The sequence below is a fragment of the Phoenix dactylifera genome, chromosome 12 (assembly GCF_051530095.1).
Source record: "Phoenix dactylifera cultivar Ajwa chromosome 12, Ajwa_hap1_PhDact_Kaust_v1.1, whole genome shotgun sequence".
In the NCBI taxonomy this organism is placed as follows: Eukaryota; Viridiplantae; Streptophyta; class Magnoliopsida; order Arecales; family Arecaceae; genus Phoenix; species Phoenix dactylifera.
Window position 1 is genome coordinate 7,938,685 of NC_143201.1, and position 24,826 is coordinate 7,963,510.

The 24,826-nt window shown below is 38.8% G+C and overlaps 2 protein-coding genes across 13 annotated transcripts; both read right to left on the reverse strand.

The window, feature by feature from the left end:
* Positions 1–897: 897 nt before the first annotated feature.
* LOC103717989 (uncharacterized) lies at positions 898–23,514 on the reverse strand. 12 transcript variants are annotated; one of them, XM_088708202.2, is made up of 8 exons: positions 22,829–23,514; positions 11,459–12,170; positions 10,507–10,873; positions 8,140–8,497; positions 7,951–8,055; positions 4,166–4,235; positions 3,570–4,035; positions 898–1,165 (listed from the first exon to the last, which is right to left on the reverse strand). In XM_088708202.2, the coding sequence occupies exons 1-4, from the start codon at positions 23,106–23,108 to the stop codon at positions 8,447–8,449; spliced, it is 1,410 nt and encodes a 469-aa protein (XP_088564328.2). In that variant the 5' UTR covers positions 23,109–23,514; the 3' UTR covers positions 898–1,165; positions 3,570–4,035; positions 4,166–4,235; positions 7,951–8,055; positions 8,140–8,446. The 12 variants fall into 12 exon arrangements, with proteins under 12 accessions (XP_088564328.2, XP_088564327.2, XP_088564326.2 ...); XM_088708201.2 differs by having other exon boundaries at positions 898–1,294; XM_088708200.2 differs by having other exon boundaries at positions 898–1,294; positions 3,570–4,091.
* On the reverse strand, positions 19,232–22,263 carry LOC148714807 (uncharacterized). Its single transcript, XM_089926576.1, has 4 exons — positions 22,204–22,263; positions 21,999–22,073; positions 21,327–21,884; positions 19,232–19,367 (listed from the first exon to the last, which is right to left on the reverse strand). The coding sequence occupies exons 1-4, from the start codon at positions 22,261–22,263 to the stop codon at positions 19,362–19,364; spliced, it is 699 nt and encodes a 232-aa protein (XP_089782702.1). The 3' UTR covers positions 19,232–19,361.
* Positions 23,515–24,826: the final 1,312 nt, after the last annotated feature.

Consider the following 24,826-nt stretch of genomic DNA (forward strand, 5'->3'; position numbering starts at 1 on the left):
TACGTACACATGTAGGGATGTAGTATCTACACATGCCTACATACGTATGTACCTACCTACCTACCTACCTACCTACCTACCTACCTACCTATATACATACATAGTTACATACCTACATATGTACAAACATGTACATACATACCTACACACATACCTACATACATGTACATACATACCTACTTCAATACATACAAACCAACCTACATATATACCTACCTACATATGTACAAGCATACCAACCTACACGTACATACCTGCATACCTATATACATAGGTACCTATGTACATATGTACCAACCTTCGTACAAATATACATCATACATGCATAAAGGGGTAACAATGCGTAATTCTTTTAACCCATTTAACTTGCATGTTTAACCCATTTATCTTGATACATAGATGAGTATCTACATCTATACGTACAAAAATTCGTATGTACATACGTGCATACATATATACGTGCACACATAAATATATATATATATATATATATATATACACACATATGTACATAAATACATACATACGTACATAAATACATACATGAGAGATTGGGATTTAGCCAAGTAAATCTTCACTCAAATTCGATCAAGTCATAATTAGATTGTACAAGTCCAATATCGATGATCCGAGCTTTTAGACATGATCTAATACCTCTAAACTACTTACATATCAAAAATTATATAGTAAAAAAAATTCTAATCTATGCATTGTTTTGTATTATTTAAAATATATAATTTTTGATCACTTCATGCATAGACTAAAAGTCACTAAATTACATAATTTTTAATGTAAACATTATTGAGATTGTAGACCATATCAAGATCAAGATCATCAATGACGATCTCCAATCATAATTTGACCAAATTTAAAAAAAATCCTCACGACCCAATCCTATGATATATGTATGTACATATGCGTATATATACACAAAAATGGTTACTTGGATTCTTAGAAAAATGATAAAAATTGGAAATGCTAAAACAATACTTACATTCAAAACAACCATGAAATATACAGCATTCTGAGAAGCCAGACCTATCTCAATGGTTGCATGAGAGCGGGTATTAGTTCAGGAAACTGTTGCTCGAACCACTATTGTTCTGGGATGGTTATGAAAATAACCAAAATTTCTTTCCAAGATGATAAACAGTTCCCCATGAAACTGGACAATCAAAAGGTAGCAATAGTTACATCCTCAGAATGAGTAAAATCATCACCATAGAATATTTTGATCTGACCAATCCATCCCCCGTTAGGGACAAATTGCAGGACTACTGCACAATACATTTGGCTACATATCACAACACGAGAAACCATTAGTAAACTTCGAGAATAAAGTATCTCATAATTGGCACAGAATAATATTCATCAACAGCACAACCCAGAAGATAGTAAATCTTTAGTTATGGGAACCAAGGTATAAATTTCATCACTAAAGGGGAAAATAACAGGTGATGGCCTGAGGTGCTGCAATTATAGCTAGCCTTCTCTTCATAGAGATGCATTTACATCGAAACCAATGTATAATCTACTAAATGCAATCGACACAAACATTTTCAATGGACTTGGAGCATCTCGGTATCGACTATATCTAAATTCGCTAAGTTAGCAAGAATTCTACTTCAAACAAGCTGTTCATATTCCTGAATTTCCAAAGAATTCACTTTCCAACGAGGTCAAGAAGGAACAAATATTGGTTTCGCTAGGGGCAAGCCTATCCTTTCCATGCATCAACTTATACAATCAATTTAGCTTATCACCGTGGTTTTTAAATGTGAGTATATATTCAGAAAATCGATTATCTGAGTAGATGTAAATGTGCTCACATCACACATTAATGGCATGTGAGGTACATGCATCAATCCCACAATTGCATTTGTATACATTTAGGATAAAATGTCTGAAGCTCGATAAATCATTTCCAATGATCTACAACTTTGCTTTCCAAGCAAATCAAGTTTAGATTCAGCAGAAACTGAAGAAACTGTTTTAGAGAGCACCGGATGAAGATAGCAATTCAAGTCCCACTAAACTTGTGGTTGGGGTGCATTGCACTAAGTCAAATGAGCAGAAAACATTTTTTCAGGGATTTCAACTGCAAATTCCTCCTTTGCTGACTTATACAATGTCCAGGATACCCAACTGCAACTCATTTTCAACATCCCAGGACTCATCTGCCGAGAACAGAAAGAAGTCATAAAGATTTATGTTTTCTTTAATCGGATGAGCAATGTCAAGGACACAGAGAGACCCACAAAAAGGAAAAGCACAAATTAATGAACAAAATCTGTGTAGTAAGTGATGCAGTCGCCAGTAAATCCAGTTGATGAGACCAAGTGTGCATCTTGACTTTTAATTAGACCAACAAGCACATTTAAATAGATATTATTAGGCTACCAACTCTTGCCTATGTTACTGTAATCCCTTGGAATCCAGAAAAAGAGTGGCTCATAAATGCTGCAAAGTAGTGCACTTCCCAGAGGAAGATAATGTTTCAAGGAAGACTAGCATATTTCCTCTTGCAGCATTGCCAAAGAAGACTAGTACAAGAATAGTAGGCAAAGACTGTAAGGACGACCAATACGAGGGCAAAACAAAAAAGCACTGTTACTCACACAAGCATTGCCTTTAGCAATAAAAACCTGAAAGATCAAAGCGGGCTAGAATCAAGAATAATAAAGGCATGACAGATCTTCCAGTCTTCCTTACAGTGCTTTCTTATCAAGTGGAAGTGAAGGCAATAACTTCACTCATAGGAAATATATTACAGAAATATTGTGGTTCATTAGGTTTGGTTTTATTTGGACAGTAGATTAGACTTTAGAGCTTTTCTTTGCAAACAAAAGAAAGCAGCACAGAACAAAGTTTCCATGGCTATATACAAGGTAGAGAGAATAATAGGAATTGCATGCGCAGCTTTATTTGCTCTCCCTATTAGTACTACCACCAAAAAGTTAAATACAGCTATCAAAAAACGGAAAATACCATAAGGTCATACTATTTCCCTTGGTAGCCAAAGTCAAAATCGATTCAAGAATGGAAAAAAAAAATCCAAGGATACCCGCAAAACAAAAGGGCAAATATTGATTGAAGGTCAGACTCTTCAAATTTAACCCAGGACTTAAGTAGCATATTTTAATGCTAACAATTTTGTCAATCGTGACTGAAGCGATTTTGTAATAGAGGAGAGGCAGAATGGTTGGGCAACTTAAAAAAAAAAATCATTTGACATTCAGAGCTTTGTATCTCTTTAACCTGGAAAATCATTTGATGTTCATACTATTGCATCTCTTTAACCATCACCCTTCCTGGTTAAATAGAAACATGTACCTTCTTGACAATTCTAAACTTAGATATTTAAAAAAAAAAAAAGCAATTTTTTGTGACTTGAAATCCTCATTTCTACATAATACTTAACATTGCTAGGAACATTCGATTTAATCAGTCATAGCCCTATTCACTGGCCAAAACAATTCCAAGGAGGAATGGAGAAGCAAGACAGAGCTATTCTTTCTTCCATTTTTTCATGTGCATTTGTGTGTGTTTGGACAGGAACGAGAGCTTACCTTTGAAGAGATTGAAGATCAATCCATGACCTCCCGCTTATCAAGCATACTTAAAGGAGCATGCTGGCTACTGCAATCCCAAGATGAATCTTTTCACCATAATGGTGAACCAAAATTCCTAGCAATATTAAAAGAGACGATGATTTGAAGAAGCAGATAGCATTGCTGCCGCTTGCACTCCCTCCATTCTTTCCTCACTCCACTGATTGGTTGGTTCACCAGTTAGCTTGGAAGCACAGAAACTTGGAGGAGATTAAGGACTCAATCCATGAGCTCCTGCTTATCAAGAAAACTGAAACAAGGAGCATGCTGCCAACTGCAATCTCAAGATGAATCTTTCCGCAATAGTGGCTAGCCAGACTTCCAGGCAATCTTAAAGAAGCTGGAGCTGAAGAGGCAAATAGCATCGATGACGCTTCCATTCCCACCATTCTTTTCTCACTCCATGGGTAGGTTGGTTCACCAACTGGTTTGGGAGCACAGAAGCAGAAAACACGCTAATCCAAATCCCAATTCAAAGCTCTATAATGGGAAAACAGTAGTTAACATGATCTAGTTCCAATAATCCATCCAATTCAAGGGCAACTAGCCCTTACCTCCATGAAGAAGGTCCAAGATTGAAGACATCTATAGATCCCAACACCCGACAATCATTTCCATTTTAGACTGCAATCACTTGAAATTGAAGAAGAAGATTTATAGTCATTAAATGGAGCCATAATGTTGTCTTCTAGCATATGATCCCTCTTCACTGAGGTGATCTCATTTCAGAATGCAGAAACAAACAAATAATTAAATTCCTGTGTTGAAATTAGAATTCTAGAAAACAAAAAAAGCTGGCTACTTCAGCATTTAAATAAAAAAGACTGCAAATATAACAGCGTGTCAATATAACACAAACCAACCGCTTTATAGCACTGGCATTATTATGCTAACACACAGAGCATGGCCCCTTTTGGCATTCTGGGCACATAGGAGTAATAAAGGATTCCACAAATGTTCTTCAATTCATTAATTGATCACTATTTATTTGTAGGTATCAACAACAAAAAAATTCTTATTTGGCTATACTTCATATAATATTTATACTTTCAATTAGTGGGATATTAAAATATTTAAAAAATACAGAATGTGAAATTGTGTGTTCAGAGATGATTGATAGAAGAAATTAGTATCTGTTGGAAGCAAAGTTTGCCGTCTCGATACCGAACTCATACCGATGCCACACTAGTATTGATCAATATGGTACGACACAGAATTTTTTTGGCATACCGAGTGTCGGTACACTATCCGAACCGGGTATCGATACCGAGCCAGTATGGTACAGTACGCCTCATACCGAACTAGTACACCCCCCATAAAATTCTAATTCTAGAATCCATAAAATTCTAGTTCTAAAGTCCACATAAAATTAAAATTTCCTAATTTCCAAATAAAATAAAATTTTCTAATTTCTATATTTATGCCTAATAGAAGTGCACCTAGATTTCTAATTTTCTAATCAAAATCAGCTGCTTGATTCAGTTACTATTAGTAGTAATAAGAACTGCAATATATGGCATCAGTGTTTTTGTAGGTGTCCACTTAGGTGCCTGCCTAGGTGCATAAATATGCATCTGCTTAATAAGTTGTGCGCATCTAAATCCCATGATAAAAGGGTTTTGTTTTAGTTACATATCTTTCCCTAAGAAGCACGTTAAAGCTTTTTTTTATTTTCTTGCAATTTTCCTACTAATTTTTATAGTTATATTTCTATTGGGTTTCGAAGCCCCATAATGAGTAGGATTATCACCTAAAGTTCCTGCTTTAGTTCAAGATTAGGTTACAAAACTTAAACGTGTTAAGATTGTCATTTGGAAAGATTTGATGACCTTTATTGGGGATCTCATGGAATTACAAATTTACCATTTCTTTTGATAATTTTTTAGCTACCCTTTTTTAGAAAAGTAATTAGATTTGATATGACGGAAGCTTTTGTTCAATTAGGAATCCTATTTTGAGTGAAATAATGTAGGTTACTCTTTAGGTCATTGTGTGTAAGTTGAGATCTCTCTATGATTGGAAAAACATTGTTTAAGGGTTGTTTCAGTGTCTACAGATATGGATTCATGAATGAATTTTATTGGATGAAGTGACACTTTTGTTCGAGATTTTACCCTCTATTATAATCTCTCTTATTTATATTATTATTCTTCTATTCTGTTCAACCTATTCTTCTCTTTTTTCAGATGTAAGTTTCTGGTCGCATCTTTTACACTCCTTCTAGCCATTTTATCTATCACAAAAGAAGAGAATTCAGATCGATCCACATCTGAGATCTATTCTAGCATAAATCTATTTTATTAGTGGTTCTAATGTTATGGGACTGCGTCACTGCGAGTCCATGACTGTAATCCATTTTCACTTGTTGAATCATTAGTAGTATTCATCATTTTATGCTAGTTATGATCGGTAATTGCTATTTTTAACTCTATATGCATATATTATGTTAGCGTTGTACTGTCAATGTCCTTTATTAACATTTAGCTAGTTCTTATGAAATTTGGTGACTTTTGGACCTCTCTGATTGTGAATTATAGGTTTGACTTTTGGACCACTCTTAGGGATGTACATTTGAAGACTTGAATGGCTTTCCTCCCTAGGCAGCTGCCTAATTGCCTGAGTCATGCCTAGGCCACAGGGGGCTTCCATCTACTAGCCCCACCTAGGTCTTTTCACCACCTTTTATAGCATCATGAACTTATGCAAGCAAATGCATTAAGCCATAAACACTACGTGACTAAGAGATTTTACACAACTAAAGAGAACTTGATCTAAGTTACTGTTACAGAGGTTACTTTTTAATAAATGTATTTTGGATTTTTACTTGCCCTTATAAAAGTTAGCAGAATTCTGAAAATGATACTACCATTTGATATGGAACTTTTTAAGCACCCTCAAAAAGCTGCTATCTAAAGATCTTATATGACAGTTGACGTTAATGAGAAGTCCAATTTAAGGGGTACATAAACTATTATATTTCTAAAATCAACATTTCCATGGTCAAAGCAATTTACTATCTTCATGTCATCAATCTATGCAAAGAATTATCAAGTAACATTGGCATGTCACCCAAGCAAACTCAAGAAAGAAGTGCAGAAAAATAAAATCATACGATATAATATACAAGACCTCCTTAGTCTAAAGGTAAGAATTTATTTGCCTAATGCCTAAATCTTAAAATCCTCTTCTCTACTAATGCTTATAGGCCTTGTCAATGATCTTTTTTATAATCCATTTGTTTTCTCTGGCTATATATTATTGCTTTGAAAATTTTCATGTCAAATGTAATCAAATAAATATCTAATGTCACTCAAGAGTATCATTGTCCAAAATGGGTCTCAGAATCACTAAACCTGGTAGTTGTCTACTGGCTGCAAGCGCACCAGGCCTTTTTTTGATAGGTTTATCAAACTGGATGCGGCATGCTTCACATAATGCACTCTAAATGGAATCAAATAAATATCTAATGTCACTCAAGAGTATCTTTGTCCAAAATGGGTCTCGGAATCACTAAACCTGGTAGTTGTCTACTGGTTGCAAGCGCACCGGGCCTTTTTTTGATAGGTTTATCAAACTGGACGCGGCATGCTTCACATAATGCACTCTAGTTTCTTCATCCTTCAGACAACATTTGATCAACCAGGATAAGTTCAAACATAAAGAGACTGACCGGATGAAACGATGAGAATGATATCGGATGAAGCGTTAAAACAACACAAAACAGCAAACTAATACCCCAAAATGTACATGCATCAAACCATTCAACATGAGTGGGCATATGTTCTTTGCTATACTCATGACTTCATTAGAGAAGAACCAGACTATAAACTAATACCCCAAAAAGCACATGCATCAAACCATCAACTTGAGGGCGTATATCTTCTTTGCTTTACACATAACTTCATTAGAGAAGAACCAGATTATCATAATCGCCCATGTAACTGCAGCATGATATGAACATTATCAAGAATTACACCATTTGTGATGATATTGAACATCATCACATCAAGAATGGAAGTTATTGGATAGCATCAAAAACCAAAAAATAAGAAAAAGAAAGCAAATACCGAAAAGATTAGGCATTTTTTTCTATTTAATATGGCTATTTAGCAGTGTTACATAACAGTGAATATAGATTATCATACACTGCTTGGAAAGAAAAGCTTTAGAGGTTAAGGGATAAAGGTCTTAAATAGGAATAACTGGTGCATGAGGATCCATCAAGCCAAACCCAAATAGTTAAGCAAGGCTGAATCGTTACCGTACTATATGATGCTTCTTATATTTTGGCATCTTAAACCTCACATTGTTAGAAAAAAAGATAAAACAAGAACAATACCTCCAGAAGCAATGTGCTGGTGTCTTCATTCTGCATTGGAGCACTCAGCCCAACATGCCCATAATCTTACTACTTCAAGCAAGACAGCAACCGAGTGTGGTACTTCTGCAGAGAAAACAAATTAAAATCTAAGAATCTCAATAAAGACTCTGAAGAGAAGCAAGAAGAATGAAATGATCCAATTCAAACCTTCATCATAACCATCTGTAAGTAATGCTTTCCTCCTGTACATGCAAAACAGGGTTTCTGGAGCCTGTGGAAAAACCAAACTTCTAAAACTAGATATACTTCTCGCATCTGAGCCGCAGGAAGCATCAATAAAACCGAGAAAACTAGAGCTGCTTAAGTAATTTTCACTTTTGAGGTGCGTTGCACTAGTCACCCTCGGTTCCCTATGCCTGCAATTCTCCTGCCAGTAAACAGTTGTCGCCACTGCGATCATCCACATGTCTGAGCTCAAAGTCCATACTGGCAGGTGCAGGCATGCCCAGGCCCCTTAGCGGGGCCGGGCTAATCCAAAACTTGCCTCTGATTGTTGCTCATGAGTCTGCAACAACAGCATCAGAATACGAAGCAAGCACAGCACATTTTGAAAATTAATAAACAATGGCAATGAGAACCCTACATGAGGTTGGAGAATACCTAGGAAAGAAGAGAAAATCCTAAGAGAACAAAAATCCTTAGAACAAAATCATGTGAAAATGCTCAAAAACAAATTGATTTTCTGATTCCAATTTTAGCTTCCCAATAGTGAGCGAAACAGCAATATGGATTTAGATAAATAGATCATTCACCACGAAATTTCTTAATAAAGAGAACATACATCCATGCTAGTGGACAATAAGAAACTAGAACAACAACACACTTCTCAAGGAATTTTTTCCTTTTTGTGAATGAAGTAAAACACTAAGATTGCAATTTTGTATCATCTCCAGTTCTTTTGTCTTGCTAATTCCTTGTATCTCCCTTTGTTTATGCTATTTCTCTGCAATCAGGAACATGTTTGGTAGTGAAGGTTATTGTTCATTTTTAAAAAAGAAAACAATAAAACTGTATGACTGTGGTAGCAGTCATAGTGGCAGTAAGTGGTTTGTAACGCTGCAAATGAGTTGGGTTTACCTGTGACCTGACCTGACCCAAACTATTCTTGAAGACCCGTAGGGCCAGGTCGGATTCAAATATTAGACTTGTTCCACATTTTGGATCTATTTTGGGTATATTTTGGATCTTCTTATCAGTTACCGACTCGAAACAACTCGAATTGACCCAAAGAAAGTATTCCAAGTCATTTCTTTTCCTCTATTATGAGAAAAGCGCTTCTAACTAAACTCACTATTAAGAAAGGCTAGATATTGTGGTTATTAACCTATTGAAGGAGATTGTAGTTGTAGATAAATATTAATCCATGGAGTTTTGGCCATGTTAGCAAACAATTATGTGGCAATCAAAAGTCAGTTTAATTTAGAAGTGAGAACAAAAGCTTCTTCATATGAAATCTTGTTAGTAAATAAATGTAGAGCTGGACTCAAACTGGACCTAACTCGGACCTGAATATTTTAGATTAAGTCGAGGTCACACATGAACCCAACCTGATCCGAACTATTTATTGGTCTAAAATATTTTCCATAGACCCGACCTGACCAGACCCGATCTTCTACTAGATTGGGTTGTAGTCTAATATCAAGACCCGTACATGAAACCAGTTTGGGTCGAGGTCAAGCATGCCTTGGTCCGACCTAACCCGTTTGCAACCCTAGTGGTCTTGGAAGAGATATGTTTAGTGGCGTTGGTGGCAGTAGAAGTGATAGTGGTGCTGGTGGTGATAGCTGCAAGTGCACTGGTTGCCGGTGGTGGCTATGGTGGTGAGAGGTGGTGGCGATGGTGGTGGTGACAGTAGCAAAGGAGGGTCGGCAATGGTGTGCTAATCATGATGGTAGTCATGATGGTCATAACTAGTAATAATGGTGGAGTTATGGTAGCTATAGCAGCCATGATGACTACAATGTAGGCAACAATTATCATGGTGGTGATTCTCCTGGTGGTGCTAATGGTGGTTGCAGCGTGACAACAAGAAAGGGTGGTGTTGGCTATGGTGATGGTATCGGCGATGAAGGGATGGTGTCAATAGTGGGGGTTATGAAGAGTTAATGGTGAAATGACTTTTGTTTTGATTTTCAAATATTCTAAAAGGAAAAAGAAAATCACCTAAAAAATATTAGAAATTTCAGTATTTTTCAGAAATAAAAAGTCAAACATGGGCCTACCAAATGTGTTATCTGCCCTAGACTCCTTTATTATATTATCAAGCATATACAATACCAAAGACAGCCTCAGATTTTATGAGCATTTACCTTTTTCTATCAAAAAGTTATTTCACTAATTTTTGAACATTTATAAGCTATATACCTTCGTAGGTATGCTCATACCCAAATATAGTAAGTGAAATAAGGAAAGACGCGTAGAAAAAGAACAAGAATATAACTAGCATGCTAAACAAAAGCCAAAAAAAGACATGGCAGCAAATGCAACAACTTGAACTATGGTGAAGGCATATACCTGTGCAAATGGTTGAATGTGCTCATGGTGATGAACAAATGTCATTCCAGGGCGTGGAGGAACAGGGTATTGAGAGGACTGCATATAGATTGATGGTGGTGGGTGAGCACCAACATGATTAGGATTAAATGGGGCCATTAAACCCTCTGGAGGACCATAGCCCACTGTAGGTGTTGATGCCACCGACCAAGGTCCACGTAGGTGTTGTGGAATGGTCTGTGGTTGGCGTTCGATAGGAAGTTGAGACCTGTGACCTGATACAAGCTGAGGGAATTCCGTATTATAGTTGACAGCAGGAGAATATAGTGGGTGCATGGTGTATGGTCCTCCATTAAATCCAAATCCAGGATCAAACCTCTGCATATACCTGAAAAAACATGCAGTATCACAATGACAAATGGACAAACAGGAAACACAATGCACAACGAAAAGTTCAAAATCTTCTAAAAAAATCATTAAGGCATTTAGATTATTGCCAAAATGAGAAAACAGCTTCAGTATAAATAGATAGACTTTTAGAGGGATAGGGATGACTCTAAAGCCAACCTCAAGAAGCATGCAAATTATCAGGTTACTTTTTCCCTTGCAAAAAGAAATACAAAACATGCAATAAAAAAAATTGTTTAAAACAAAAAATGAGCCGCAATCTGAAGCTTGCAACTAATTATGCTTAAGCTTCTTTTCGAGATACAAATTTTAACAATAACTTTGGAATACAGAAAATGTGCAAAAAGTGTCACCAAAAATTCAAGATAACAGCATCAGTGTTTTTGTATCACACACAAAAAAAAAGTGTGAATCAAAAAGAAACCAAAAAGAGATGCCAATGATGCTAAAAGTTGCATAAAATTTGTTTATGCTCCATACAGTAATGCAATATACATACTGCACATTCTCAAATTATTGAAATAACCATAGTACCAATTGAAAAGTGAAACTTTGACAAACAAACCTTTCATAACTCCTATCATAGTCAGGATCCTTCCGATCCACCTCTCGGTCCCGGAAAATAGCTACTCGATTGCTAGCTCTATATCTGCTGATAGGCTCTTTCTCTGCTTTATTTCTGTTTGCTCTGTTGCTGCCTGAAGAAGAATCACTAAGACCCCTTCCAAGACTATTTTCCGGACCTTCAACTATGGATTTTTCATCCAACTTTGAGGATACGAAGGTGCAGTGCTGAAAACTATCCAGCAACTTTGGTTCATCTTCTGACTTTGCAATTATGCCACCACTATTGCCGCTGCTGAATATTCGTGCACGTGCCCTGTTATATTCTTCTTTTCTTTCTTCAACACTCTTCTGATAATTCATCTTAGAAGAATGAGTAGTTGCATTGCTGGTATTTTCTGAATGTTTCTGTGGTCTCTGTTTAATCGCAACCTTAACCGCTATATTACTGTCTTCTTGGGGCAGATTAATAGGAATATCTGCAAGACGAATTGGAGGCAAACAACATTCATGAGAAGTTTTGCGTAGCACAATGCGAGAACCAGATCCATCAGGTAAGCTGCTGTCTGGCACAGCTAATGACTGAAGGTAATAATACTGTGCCACACGGTGTGCTGCCAGTCGTAGATAAGAAGTAGGAAGTCCCTGAAATTCCAGCTGTTGTTGAGTAGGATCATGGATCAACTTCACAATATCTTGCTCCATCCTCAGAACTAAACAGGAAAGAAAACCTCGTAAGCCAGGCAATGGAAAATGCAAACATAGGTTGCCTAAAGGTCAGTTTCCTCAGCTTCAACTACGGTTTAGTTGTTTGTGCAACAAAATTGTCCTACATATTGCATGATGACACTCAAAAACTAGAAACTCAGGCGGATGAGATGTATGTGCAGTCAAAGTAAAACTAATAAAAGTATACCCATCAAATTATTAGTAATTTAGCTTTTAATCTTTTATGTATGTAACTATGTAGGAAGCAAGTGCCATGATGCTTTTTAAAAAGTGAATTTATTCTCAACCAAAAAAGATAGAGTTATGCAGGCACACAATGAAACATCAATGTCTTGATAGTTATATTGGTTATTGAAGAGAAATTAACCATCCACTACAATACAAAATACCTAAATAAATAATGGAACAATGAAATCATATAGTTTTCTAGTATGACCAAATCAGGTTCTAAAACTTGCCCACAAAAGAATATATTTCCATTAGATAATGATCAAGATATCAAATTATCAGCCAATATATTATACTAGTGATTAAGGTCTAGATATCAGTTTTAGAAATTAAAAATCACTTTTAAGATAATTAAAAAACAAAGATATTAAGAAATGTCAGCTGATATATTGATATCAAATCATGAGATATCAGTTTATGTATGTATACATAAGAAGGGATAAGAAGGGATATATATAAGAAGGAATATATATACATATATATACATATACATACATATATATACATATATATGTATGCATACAGGTGATGTCAGAGTAAGCCAATATCTCAGCCAAGATCTTGGTGAAGATTGAAACCTTGCTACCGACAAAGCTTCTTGGTTAAAGCAGCACATTTCCAAATAATCTCTAATGGATGAATTATACAATCCATCCAAAGTTATCATTTCTAAAGGTAGACAACCTTCAAAAGGCACCTACACAGCTGCACTTTCTTGGAGGAGCAACGATTGTTAAGCTTTAAAGATAAGCTTATTCTCTCAATAGAAAAAATTAAAATAATTATTTTTTTCGTTAACTTGTTTTTGAATGTGATCTATTGTCTGATTTATGGCTTTTGGATCTATGTTATATGGCTGTGGATGTAATAAAAGCGTCTCTTTTACTTATTTTGGATGTGATCAGTTGTCTTTTGATTTATGGGGTTTGGATCTGTGATGATTTATAGGGTTTGGTCCTCCTACTACATCTACAAGACTACAACCCCGCCACCGTGCGCTGGATCCCCCCGCCCCCACCCCATCCTCTCTTCTCCTGCCCTCGTCCTCGTCTCCCGGCCCGATTTCCCTTCCCTCTTCCACCTCGTCTACCTCCTCGAGTCAGGCACCGGCGGCGCCACCGCCTACCATTTCGACACCTTCTCCTCCGCGACTGGCGAATGGTGGTCCAACATGATGCCTTTCCCCAACGACCCGATCGTCCTCGGCTCAGGCGTCTCGGCCGCCGGCATGGCCTGCTGGAGGACGGCCTCAACGGCGATGCTCGCCTACAATCCGGCCGTCGGCGCTGCCCGGATTGTCCCGGCGCCCTCCGGCTGTGGCGACGACTGGCAGCTCGGGGAGGCCGGCGGCGGGCGGCTATGCTGCGCATGCGTGACGGAGTCCGCCGTGGAGATCCACGCCCTGGAGCCATCGGACCAATGGACCCTTCTTGGGTTGTTCGCTGTGGCGGCGAGTGCGGACGGCAGGGACAAGTGGGAGGGCGGGGAGCCGATGTGTGCTGCTAGGCGCCGCGGCCACTGAGATTCCAGAGCGCGAATCTCGAAGTGGTGCTGTGGGTGGACGGGCGGGTGGTGGCGGTAGACCTAGGGAGACGGTGGGTGAGGGAGCTCCAGTTCGACGGGCCGACGCCGAGGCCAGACGAGGAGTATGTGGCACGTCCTAGAGCACGTCTCATGCTGACTGACGTCATTTACGTCTACCTCCCTCCCTCCCTCCATTTCATCCCCGGTTCCTCCCTCTTACTCTTTTCCCATCTTCCTTTTCAGGTCTTGGAGCTTAGTTTTTACTTTACTGTCGTTAAGTCTGATCTTCAAATGAACTACTTAGGAGACCTTTGGCAGTAATTGATGTGAATTCTTGTGCATAATACTAATAAAACGAGATTTGAGTCATTTTATTGCTATTTCGCAGTTAATTGCATGTGATAGTGAGATATATGTCATGTGTCTTGGTTAGCGTCCCAATTTTAATAGCAATACTGACTTTATTTCTACTTTAAATTTGAAGTAATTGATTGCTTGACCCGCATTTTAATTGACATTTATAGAATTTTGGTTTTGATTTCGAAATCAAGAAAATGAACTTCTAACAATAAACACTTTTTATCATTGAACAGAAAAAAAAATCCTTATACAAGCAGGGCGATGTTAATCTGGAGATAACCAAAAGTTGTATGCTATCTATTTATATATAAGAGGATAAGTGAATTCAAATTTAAACTAGGAGGTGCTTTTGAAGTATTTTATTTTTTTTCTTGAGCTATCTAGAATAGGATGACAAAGGGTAGCAAAATCTGAACCATTTGATTGATTTTGATTATTTATTGGTTAACATATATAATTCATTTATGAACTTTTTCTGCTTCTATCGATTTGATAGTGTTTGTCTAACTGATTTTATGTCTAGTTCAAAGTTCTTGTATTTTTTTTATCAATTTCAGATTTCCCTCTTTTTGTTTCAATCACTTTGTTTTGTTTATTTTAGCATCCATAGGTAGTAGTATCTTCCTTGGTCTCAGATCCCTGTAGGACATCTCGCAGAATACCAGGATAGGGTACTGTTCTGAGTGTTGGGACAGGACCTTTTCACCATTGTCACGGCATCCCCAGTCAGCATGTCTTGGGACATTCTGTCCCAAGTTTTGGGTCGGGGTGGGGTGGCGGTGTGTCATGTTCCATCGGCAGATCGGGACATTGAACAAAGTGATGACAATTGATGTATTATTACATTATGCTCAATTACTTAGGTTTGTAGGTGATGCACAATTATTTTGGCATCTTGCATAATTATTTAATGGAGGTAGATCCTGATCAAAGACTTATTGATGAAGTAGATCAAGAGATTCTAAATCAGTCTCCAACTGAAGAAGAGTTTCACGCTCCAAGAAGCATGAATGAAGATGTTGCACGAGGAGAATTCATTAGGGACTCTATAGCAGTTGACACGTGGCTTGATTATGTACATAATAGCATTCCATAAGAGCTCTATGATGTACTAAGTAATTCTATATTTTCTTCAAACATTTATTTTATTGTTGTATGTGTGAACAATTTTCATATATGTCAAACTCATTGGAATTAGTTGTATATCTTGTTTTGATTATAAATATGTTGGCTTTATTAATGCAATTGATTGTAGTTCTTTTTTATATTATATTGAAGCATGTATCATTACACTCTCTTTTATATTTATTGTCACATAGATATAACCAATGGACAACAAATCAAATCAAGATGAAGGTAGTCAGAAGGAACACTTGAAATGGACTGCTCGTATGGATGACTTCTTAAGCATTACTTCAGCAACAACGAATGAGAAATAAGGTTGATGGAACTTTCACAACAACTGTATATGATAAAGTGCTTAAAGAATTGAAAAAAAATCTTGAGATGGACTTGAACAAGAACCATGTGAAGAATCGTATGAAAACTTTGAAAAATCATTTCAATGAGTGGTATGATGTGTTCAAGGCGACAAAATTTAGTGGTTTTTCTTGGAACCCAGTGACAAAGTTGTTGAGTGCTGATGTTGAAGTTTGGAAGCCATTGAAAGAAGTATGTTTTCAAAACTAATTGCTTAGAATTCATTACTTTGTCTTGATTCTTAATTTAAAATATTTTTTCTTGTCCAAATTATGTTTATTTACTTTTTTTCTTCTATTTGTATTAGGCAAATTCTAAAGCAGAAAAATGGATGACTACACTTATTGAGAATTATGAGAACCTGTTAGAGTTATTTGCAAAAGATAGGGCAACAGGAGAAGGTGCTATCACAGCTAAGGAGAGACGAAGACAATTGGATGCTTCAAAGAGTGTGAATAATTTAGAGTATATTCAAAATATTGATGAATTTGTTTCACAAAATAAAGTTATAATAGAGGAATTTGATAATTTTGATAATGAAGTTGATATGATGTCCATGGACCCGCCATTTCAATCACCTTCTCAAAGTGAAGCATCCTCAAAAGAAAAAAAAAAGAAAGTCTATAAAAGAGAGTGATGAACCATTTGAAGGTATAAAACATGCAATTACAGAAGTTGCTAATGCCCTCAAAGTAGAAAATGCTATTTTTGAGAAAGAAAATTATGTTTAGGAGAAAGGTCGAGCACATGTATATTCGGAGGAAGAAATTTTTAATGAATTGTTGGGCATTGGAATGGAGGGTGATTTACTGGATGAAGCATATCTTTTTCTCACTAAACATCAAGATTGTGCAAGAACCATGTTTGGTTGTCCATCTAGTAGAAGGAAGCACATTTTGGAGAAGATGATGAAAGACTCCCATGGCGGTTAAAGCTTTGGAGAAAAAAATGTATAACCTCTTAGCCCATTATAAAAAGTCTATATTAGTAGTAGTAAGAAGCAATGACTAACTCCTTTAGATAGTATTGAATGAACCTCTTATTTTACTTTGTACTTATTTCAAGTGTGGCTGGGTAGTGGTTACTTCCTCTACAGTAAAAGTGAATATTTTGCAGGCTGCTTTAATATATTTTTTGTGGGCAAGTTTTATTAGTTAAGCATTCACATTTTGAACAAGTCATTTTGGAAAAGTTGTAAAAACTAAAAAAACCGATATGCTTGTTTACTTATTTGATTGTATGGATATCCAGTCTTTCTCATTGGGTTACTTTAACCAAATTTATCAAACAGACATTAATATAGCTAGAATAAACAGAGAAAATGAAATTTCAACTCTTTGGGTCAAAAATTGTAGCCATGGACCTAACCCGACCCGACCTGATTTTCTAATGGGTTGGGTCTGGATCTAAAATTAGAATCCGAACAAGGATCTAGGTTGGGTCGAGGTCACTCATGACCGGTCCGACCCGATCCATTTGCACCTCTACTCATAAGCATGCCCCTTTTATAATAAGGGTATTTTAATAAAAGTGTTAAAAATGTATGCTTCCTTTTCTTTTCTCTCCAAACTCCCAAACAAGAGGAAGGAAAGTACTCTCTTTCCTCCTAACCCTCCATTTGGGAGTTTTAGGAAGAAAAGAAAAGAAAGGAAAACATTAATGAGGGAAAAGAAAAGAAAGGAATAGAATAGACTTTCCTCTCCTCTTGTTTGGAAGTTTTAAGAGAGAAGAGAAAGTACTTTCCTTCCTCTTGTTTGAAAGTTTGGAGAGAAGAAAAGAAAGCATACCTTTTTATCACTTTTACTAAAATAACCTTATTATAAAAGGGGCATACTTATGAGTAGAGGTGCAAATGGATCAGGTCGGACCAGGTCATAAGTGACTCTGACCCAACCTGGATCCTTGTTCGGGTCCTAATTTTAGACCCAGACCCAACCCACTAGAAAATCAGGTCGGGTCGGATTGGGTCCACGGCTCTAATTTTTGACCCAAAGAGTCGAAATTTCATTTTCCCTATTTATTCTAGCTATACTAATGTCTGTTTGATAAATTTGATTAAAGTAACCCAACAAGAAAGACTGGATATCCATACAATCAAATAAGCATACGAGATCCATACAATCAAATAAGCAAACAAGCATATCAGTTTTTTTAGTTTTTACAACTTTTCCAAAATGACTTGTCCAAAATGAGAATGCTTAACTAATAAAACTTGCCCACAAAAAATACATCAAAGCAGTCTGCAAAATATTCACTTTCACTGTAGAGGAAGTAACCACTACCCAGCCACACCTGAAATAAGTACAAAGTAAAATAAGAGGTTCATTCAATGCTATCTAAAGGAATTAGTCATTGCTTCTTACTACTACTAATATAAACTTTTTATAATAGGCTAAGAGGTTATACCTTTTTTTCTCCAAAGCATCAACCACCATGGGAGTCTTTCCCTTCGATTCTGTAAATGAGTCATCTGGACTCCTCAGTCTTGTTGGTAGCCCGTAGTTCCTTTTCCAGTCTCCAAAATGTGCTTCCTTCTACTAGATGGACAGCCAAACATGGTTCTTGCACAATCTGGATGTTTACTGAGAAAAAGGTATGCTTCATCAAGTAAATCACCCTCCATTCCAATGCCCAACAATAAATTAAAAATTTCTTCCTCCGAATATACATGTGCTCGATCTTTCTCCCAAACAAAATTTCCTATCTCAAGAATAGCATTTCCTACTTTGAGGGCATTAGCAACTTCTGTAAATGCATGTTTTATACCTTTAAATGGTTCATCACTCTCTTTTATAGACTTTCTTTTTTTTCCTTTTCAGGATGCTTCACTTTGAGAAGGTGCTTGAAATGGCGGGTCCATGGACATCATATCAACTTCATTATCAAAATTATCAAATTCCTCTATTGTAACTTCATTTTGTGAAACAAATTCATTAGTATCTTGAATAGCCTCTAAATTATTCACACTCTTTGAAGCATCCAATTGTCTTCGTCTCTCCTTAACTGTGATAGCACCTTCTCTTGTTGCCCTATCTTTTGCAAATAACTCTAACAGGTTCTCATAATTCTCAATAGGTGTAGTCATCCATTTTTCTATTTTAGACTTTGCCTAATACAAATAAAAGAAAAAAAGTAAATAAGCATAATTTGGACAAGAAAAAATATTTTAAATTATGAATCAAGACAAAGTAATGAATTCTAAGCAACTAGTTTTGAAAACATACCTCTATCAATGGCTTCCAAACTTCAACATCAGCACTCAACAACTTTGTCACTGGGTTTCAAGAAAAACCACTAAATTTTGTCGCCTTGAACACATCATACCACTCATTGAAATGATTTTTCAAAGTTTTCATACGATTCTTCACATGGTTCTTGTTCAAGTCTATCTCAAGATTTTTCTTCAATTCTTTAAGCACTTTATCATATGCAGTTGTTGTGAAAGTTCCATCAACCCTATTTCCCATTCGTTGTTGCTGAAGTAATGCTTTGATTAAGAAGTCATTCATACGAGCAGTCCATTTCAAGTGTTCCTTCTTACTACCTTCATCTTGGTTTGATTTATTGTCCATTCACTCCATTGGTTATATCTATGTGACAATGAACATAAAAGAGAGTGTAATGATACGTGCTTCAATATAATATAAAAAAGAACTACAATCAATTGCATTAATAAAGCCAACATATATAAAATCAAAACGAGATACACAACTAATTCCAATGAGTTTGACATATATGAAAATTGTTCACACATACAACAATAAAGTAAATATGTTTGAAGAAAATATAGAATTAATTAGTACATCATAGAGATCCTATGGAATTCTATTATGTACATAATCAAGCCACATGTCAACTGCTATAGAGTCCCTAACGAATTCTCCTCGTGCAACATCTTCATTCATGCTTCTTGGAGCATGAAACTCTTCTTCAGTTGGAGACTGATCTAGAACCTCTTGATCTACTTCATCAATAAATCTTTGATCAGGATCTACCTCCATTAAATAATTATGCAAGATGCAACATGCCAAAATAATATTTGTTTGTGTCTCACATGAGTAAGTGGGCTTGGTTGTGTTTCGTATAATGGGAAACCGTTTCTTTAGTACACCAAATGCTCTCTCAATTGTATTACATAATGATGCATGCCGAAGATTAAACAATTCTCTAGGATTCTCTGGAGCTCGAGTAGAATACTCTTTCAAGTGATAACGCACGTCTCTGTAAGGTGCCATAAGTATACTTCTTAGCATATAACCCGCATCAACCAGATAGTATTTACCTATTAAGAATGAAATTCAGTACTATATGATACCATAAGTATCGTGCTTGTATTTATTTTGTTATATTTAGCAAAAACTTACCAGTAGGAATATGCAACTTATCTTCTCTTGTAAGCGCATTTTTTATTATCCTTGAATCGGATGCAGTCCCTTCCAGTGGGTTGACGAAGAAATTGCTCCTCCAATGATATTAATGCTCTTAATACTCGATGAAAATGATGACTTATGGTATATCCGAAGCAACGGAGAAATAATGACACTGTACGATTCCTCACATTGTGTGGATATTATGTGAACAAATACAAAAACTTGCTCCTCAATCGTCACTCGTTGAGTGGATTGCAAACCCCCATCTTTTTTCAGAATCTCACATAAATTTTTAAAAGCTTTCGTTCCCTACGAATAATATCACGACATCTTTCAGTTGTGTTTATTTGGCACATTATTTCATCTCGTACTAATTGTCTTTTAAAACCTAATTGCCTATGATCCACAAAATTTGTACGTTGAGACCGTTGGTGCACAATGAAACAAATCACACGAAGAATAACTTGAATATCAGCTTGTTGCTGATTTCTTTGCCAAATGCGAATGTTATGTTGTCGCCTATCCATCTAGGACCTAATTTTTAATTCAAATAAGTTATAAAATCAAATGAATCTGAATATATAAAAATAAATATATATGTTATAAAAGTTCTATTGAATGGTTAGCCGAACTATATGTAGCAATGTAAATTAAAATTTCAAAAGGTTTCATACATAATCATGTCCAAATTTATTAAAATGCTTCAATTGTGCATCACCTACAAACCTAAGCATTTGAGCATAATGTAATAATACATCATTTGTCATCACTCTATTCAATGTCCCGATCTGCCGATGGAACATGACACTGCCTCCCCACCCCGACCCGAAACTTGGGACAAAATGTCCCAAGACATGCTGATCGGGGATGCCGCGACAATGGTGAAAAGGTCATGTCCCAACACTCAGAACAGTACCCTATCCTGGTGTCCCGCGAGACAGGGATCTGAGACCAAGGAAGATACTACTACCTATGGATGCTAAAATAAACAAAACAAAGTGATTGAAACAACAAGAGGGAAATCTGAAATTGATAAAAAAATACAAGAACTTTGAACTAGACATAAAATCAGTTAGACAAATACTATCAAACCGATAGAAGCAGAAAAAGTTCATAAATGAATTATATATGTTAACCAATAAATAATCAAAATCAATCAAATGGTTCAGATTTTGCTACCCTCAGTGCCAACCCGTCGAACCGGAGCTCCCTCACCCACCGGATCCCCAGGTCTACCGCCACCACGCGCCCGTCCACCCACAGCACCACCTCGAGATTCATGCTCTGGAATCTCAGCGGCCGCGGCGCCTCATGGCACACGATCGGCTCCCCGCCCTCCCACTTGTCCCCGCCGTCCGGACCCGCTGCCACAGCGAACAGCCCAAGAAGGGTCCACCGGTCCGATGGCCCTAGGGCATGGATCTCCACGGCGGACTTCGTCATGCGTGCGCAGCATAGCCGCCTGCCGCTGATCTCCCCGAGCTGCCAGTCGTTGCCGCACCCAGGGGGCGCCGGGACAATTCGGGCAGCGTCGGCGGCCGAATTGTAGGCGAGCACCGCCGTCGAGGCCGTCCTCCAACAGGCCATGCCGGCGGCCGAGACGCCTGAGCCGGGGACGATCGGGTCGGACCGCCATTCACCCGTCACAGAGGAGAAGGTGTCGAAACGGTAGGCGATGGCGTCGCCGGTGCCTGACTCGAGGAGGCAGATGAGGTGGAAGAGGGAAGGGGAATCGGGCTAGGAGATGAGGATGAGGGCAGGAGAAGAGAGAAAGGGGTAGGGGCGAGGAGGGCGGAGAATTGGGATCCAACGCGCGGTGGCAGGGTTGCAGATGTAGTAGGAAGACCAAACCTCATAAATCATCACAGATCCAAAACCCATAATCAGAAGACAACAGATCACATCCAAAACAAGTAAAAGAGACGCCTTTATCACATCCACAGCCATATAATCATCACATATCCAAAAGCCATAAATTAAACAATAGATCACATCCAAAAACAAGTTAATGAAAAAATAATTATTTTAATTTTTTCTATTGAGAGAATAAGCTTACCTTGAAGCTTAACAACCGTTGCTCCTTCAAGAAAGTGCAGCTGTGGAGATGGAGCTCCATAGAGGTACAGCAATGGGTATATGGAGATGGAGATGATATATGAAAGATTAAAACAAAAGATGCCCTAGGATATATTTGTCCTTTTAATTTGGTACTTCTTTAATTTAAGGGTAAAATAAGTATTATAAAAAATTTATTAAGTATCAATTTCTTTCTCTCCAAATCCTCCTATTTATGGGAGGAAAGAAAGGAGAGAATTGGAGCCCAAAATTTTTCCCCCTATTCCCTCCTATTCTCTCTTTTTCTTTTCCTTTCCCTCAACTAAAAAACTACAAAATATCAAAATTTTTAACTTTCCCTTCCATTCCATTCCTTTCTCCTTCCAAGTTTTCAAATGGAGCCTAAAACTCTCAAACAAGAGGAGAGGAAAGTCTATTCTATTCCTTTCTTTTCTTTTCCCTCCTCATTAAAGTTTTTCTTTCTTTTCTTTTCTCCCCAAACTCCCAAACAGTGGGTAATTGCATTCCTGACTGACTCGAAAGCAACAGAGAATTCACTTCCATAAAAAGAATCACAGAAAGAAGTTCGTAATCGCAGCTACAAGCTAAGAATCAGGAAACCTTACTCGACAGCCGTTCCCGGGGCTTCTCCAACGCCTCCATGAGGAACGGATCCACCTGGCTCACGGCATCCTCCGAGACTCCGCGCCCTCCGGAATCCTCCTTCGCCGCCACCTGCGACGCCGACGTGGCCGGCGCTGCCTCGTCAGCGAGCTCCCGCGGCGGCGAGGAGACCGACGGAACCGGGTTCTTCCCGGACGATACGAGCAGCCTGCTCATGCTCTCGTCCAAATCCGCCACCTCCCACGAGTCCGGGACTCCGAGATCATCCGCAGAGCCCTCCATGGCGGGAAGACCGTCCGCCGCTAGGGTTTGGTGAGCTCGAGAGGAACCCCAACCCTGATCCCGGAGCGCTGCATGGATTTGGAGAACGGGGAAAGAGAAGGGCGATCTAGGGTTTGGGATTGGGGACAAGGGGATTCGGGAAGAGAGATTAGGAGAAGGAATCTAGGGCAGCGGGAGGAGGGAGAAAAGGAATCGGCGTTTCCGTGTGACCGTCCCGTTCCGGAGTAAAATTCCAATCCTGGGCAGGGGAGGATTGGGAGGATTGGGATTTGCACGGGGCTCTTTCAGGAAGACCGGTTGACGTCGTCACGCGGACCGGCAGAGTGGACCGCGAGCAATCGATTGGCTGGAGAGATGACACCATGGGGTGGCGAAGAAAACATCACGGCGGGGTGGGGTTATGGGCAGGGGACGAGTGGGACGTTTGGGATTTTAGCGGGGGTATCTCCGGAAGACCACGGAACATCTCGGGGTAGTTCTAAATACCCCCCCCCCCGATTGCTCAGGACACCCCCCAAAAATCAAAAAAAAATTAAATACTCTCTACACCCCCCCATTTGCTAAGGACACCCCTAAAAAAATAAAAAATCCTAAATTACCCTTCACCCTCCCCACCCCCTCACCTAAATTGCTCTCTACACCCCCCAAACCCCCCCCCCCAACCCCGCTCTTCCCCTCCAAAACTCCACTCCAGCCGGCTTCTCCCTTCCGCCCAAAAAACTTCGCCTCAAGCACCTCAAGCACCTCGCCGGCGGCCAAACCCCCTCCGTCTCCCCCTTCTCCCTCGCCCAAAACCCCCCCGTTCCCCCTTCTCCCTCTCGTCGCCGGCATTCTCCCCTTCTCCCTCTCGTCGCCGGCATTCTCCCGGAACCACCTCCCCGGCCATCTCCCGAGCAACGAGCACCTCGCCGGCGCCTCCACGACCACGTCGAGGTAGCTCCCCGCCCCCCCGCCTCCAGTGCTCCGTTCGGCACTGGATCGCCGAACAGAAGGGTTCTGTTCGGCTGAACAGTGCCGAACAGAAGCCCTCTGTTCGGCAACACTCAACCGAACAGAAGCCTTCTGTTCGGCTGCACGGTGCCGAACAGAAGCCTTCTGTTCGGCTGCACAGTGCCGAACAGAATGGTTCTGTCCGGCTCTGAGCAGCCGAACAGAAGCCTTCTGTCCGGCTCTGAGCAGCCGAACAGAAGCCTTCTGTTCGGCTCTGTGCAGCCGAACAGAAGCCTTCTGTTCGGCACTGTGCAGCCGAACAGAAGGGTTCTGGTGCGTGCCGTGCTGAATTTTGTACCGAACATTTATGTATGCAATTGAATTATTTTCTTTGATATAGCCTAACATTGAATTTCTATATTTTCAGACATGGATCCCCGTCCCGCCAGAGTTAGACCTACGGCGTCAGCTAGGAGACGTCGTGCTAGGATTGCTTCTCCCGAGCCTGCTCATATGCCATCGGACTCTCCTGAGTCAGAGCATGATGATATGCCCGCTAGGGGCGAAGACGATGAGTCCGTTGGACCATGTCCAGGAGGTCCAGAGGATGAGTCCGTCCTGATCAGTTTCAGGACGCATATAGCAGCTTCCATCTGGAGGCAACAGGTATTGTTTATTTGTTATAGCATTATATTTTGTTTATTGATGTTTTATAAAGTAGTAGTAATTATACATTTATATTACAGGAACGAGCTCCACTAAAGTGCATGAACCATACTGCCAAGGTT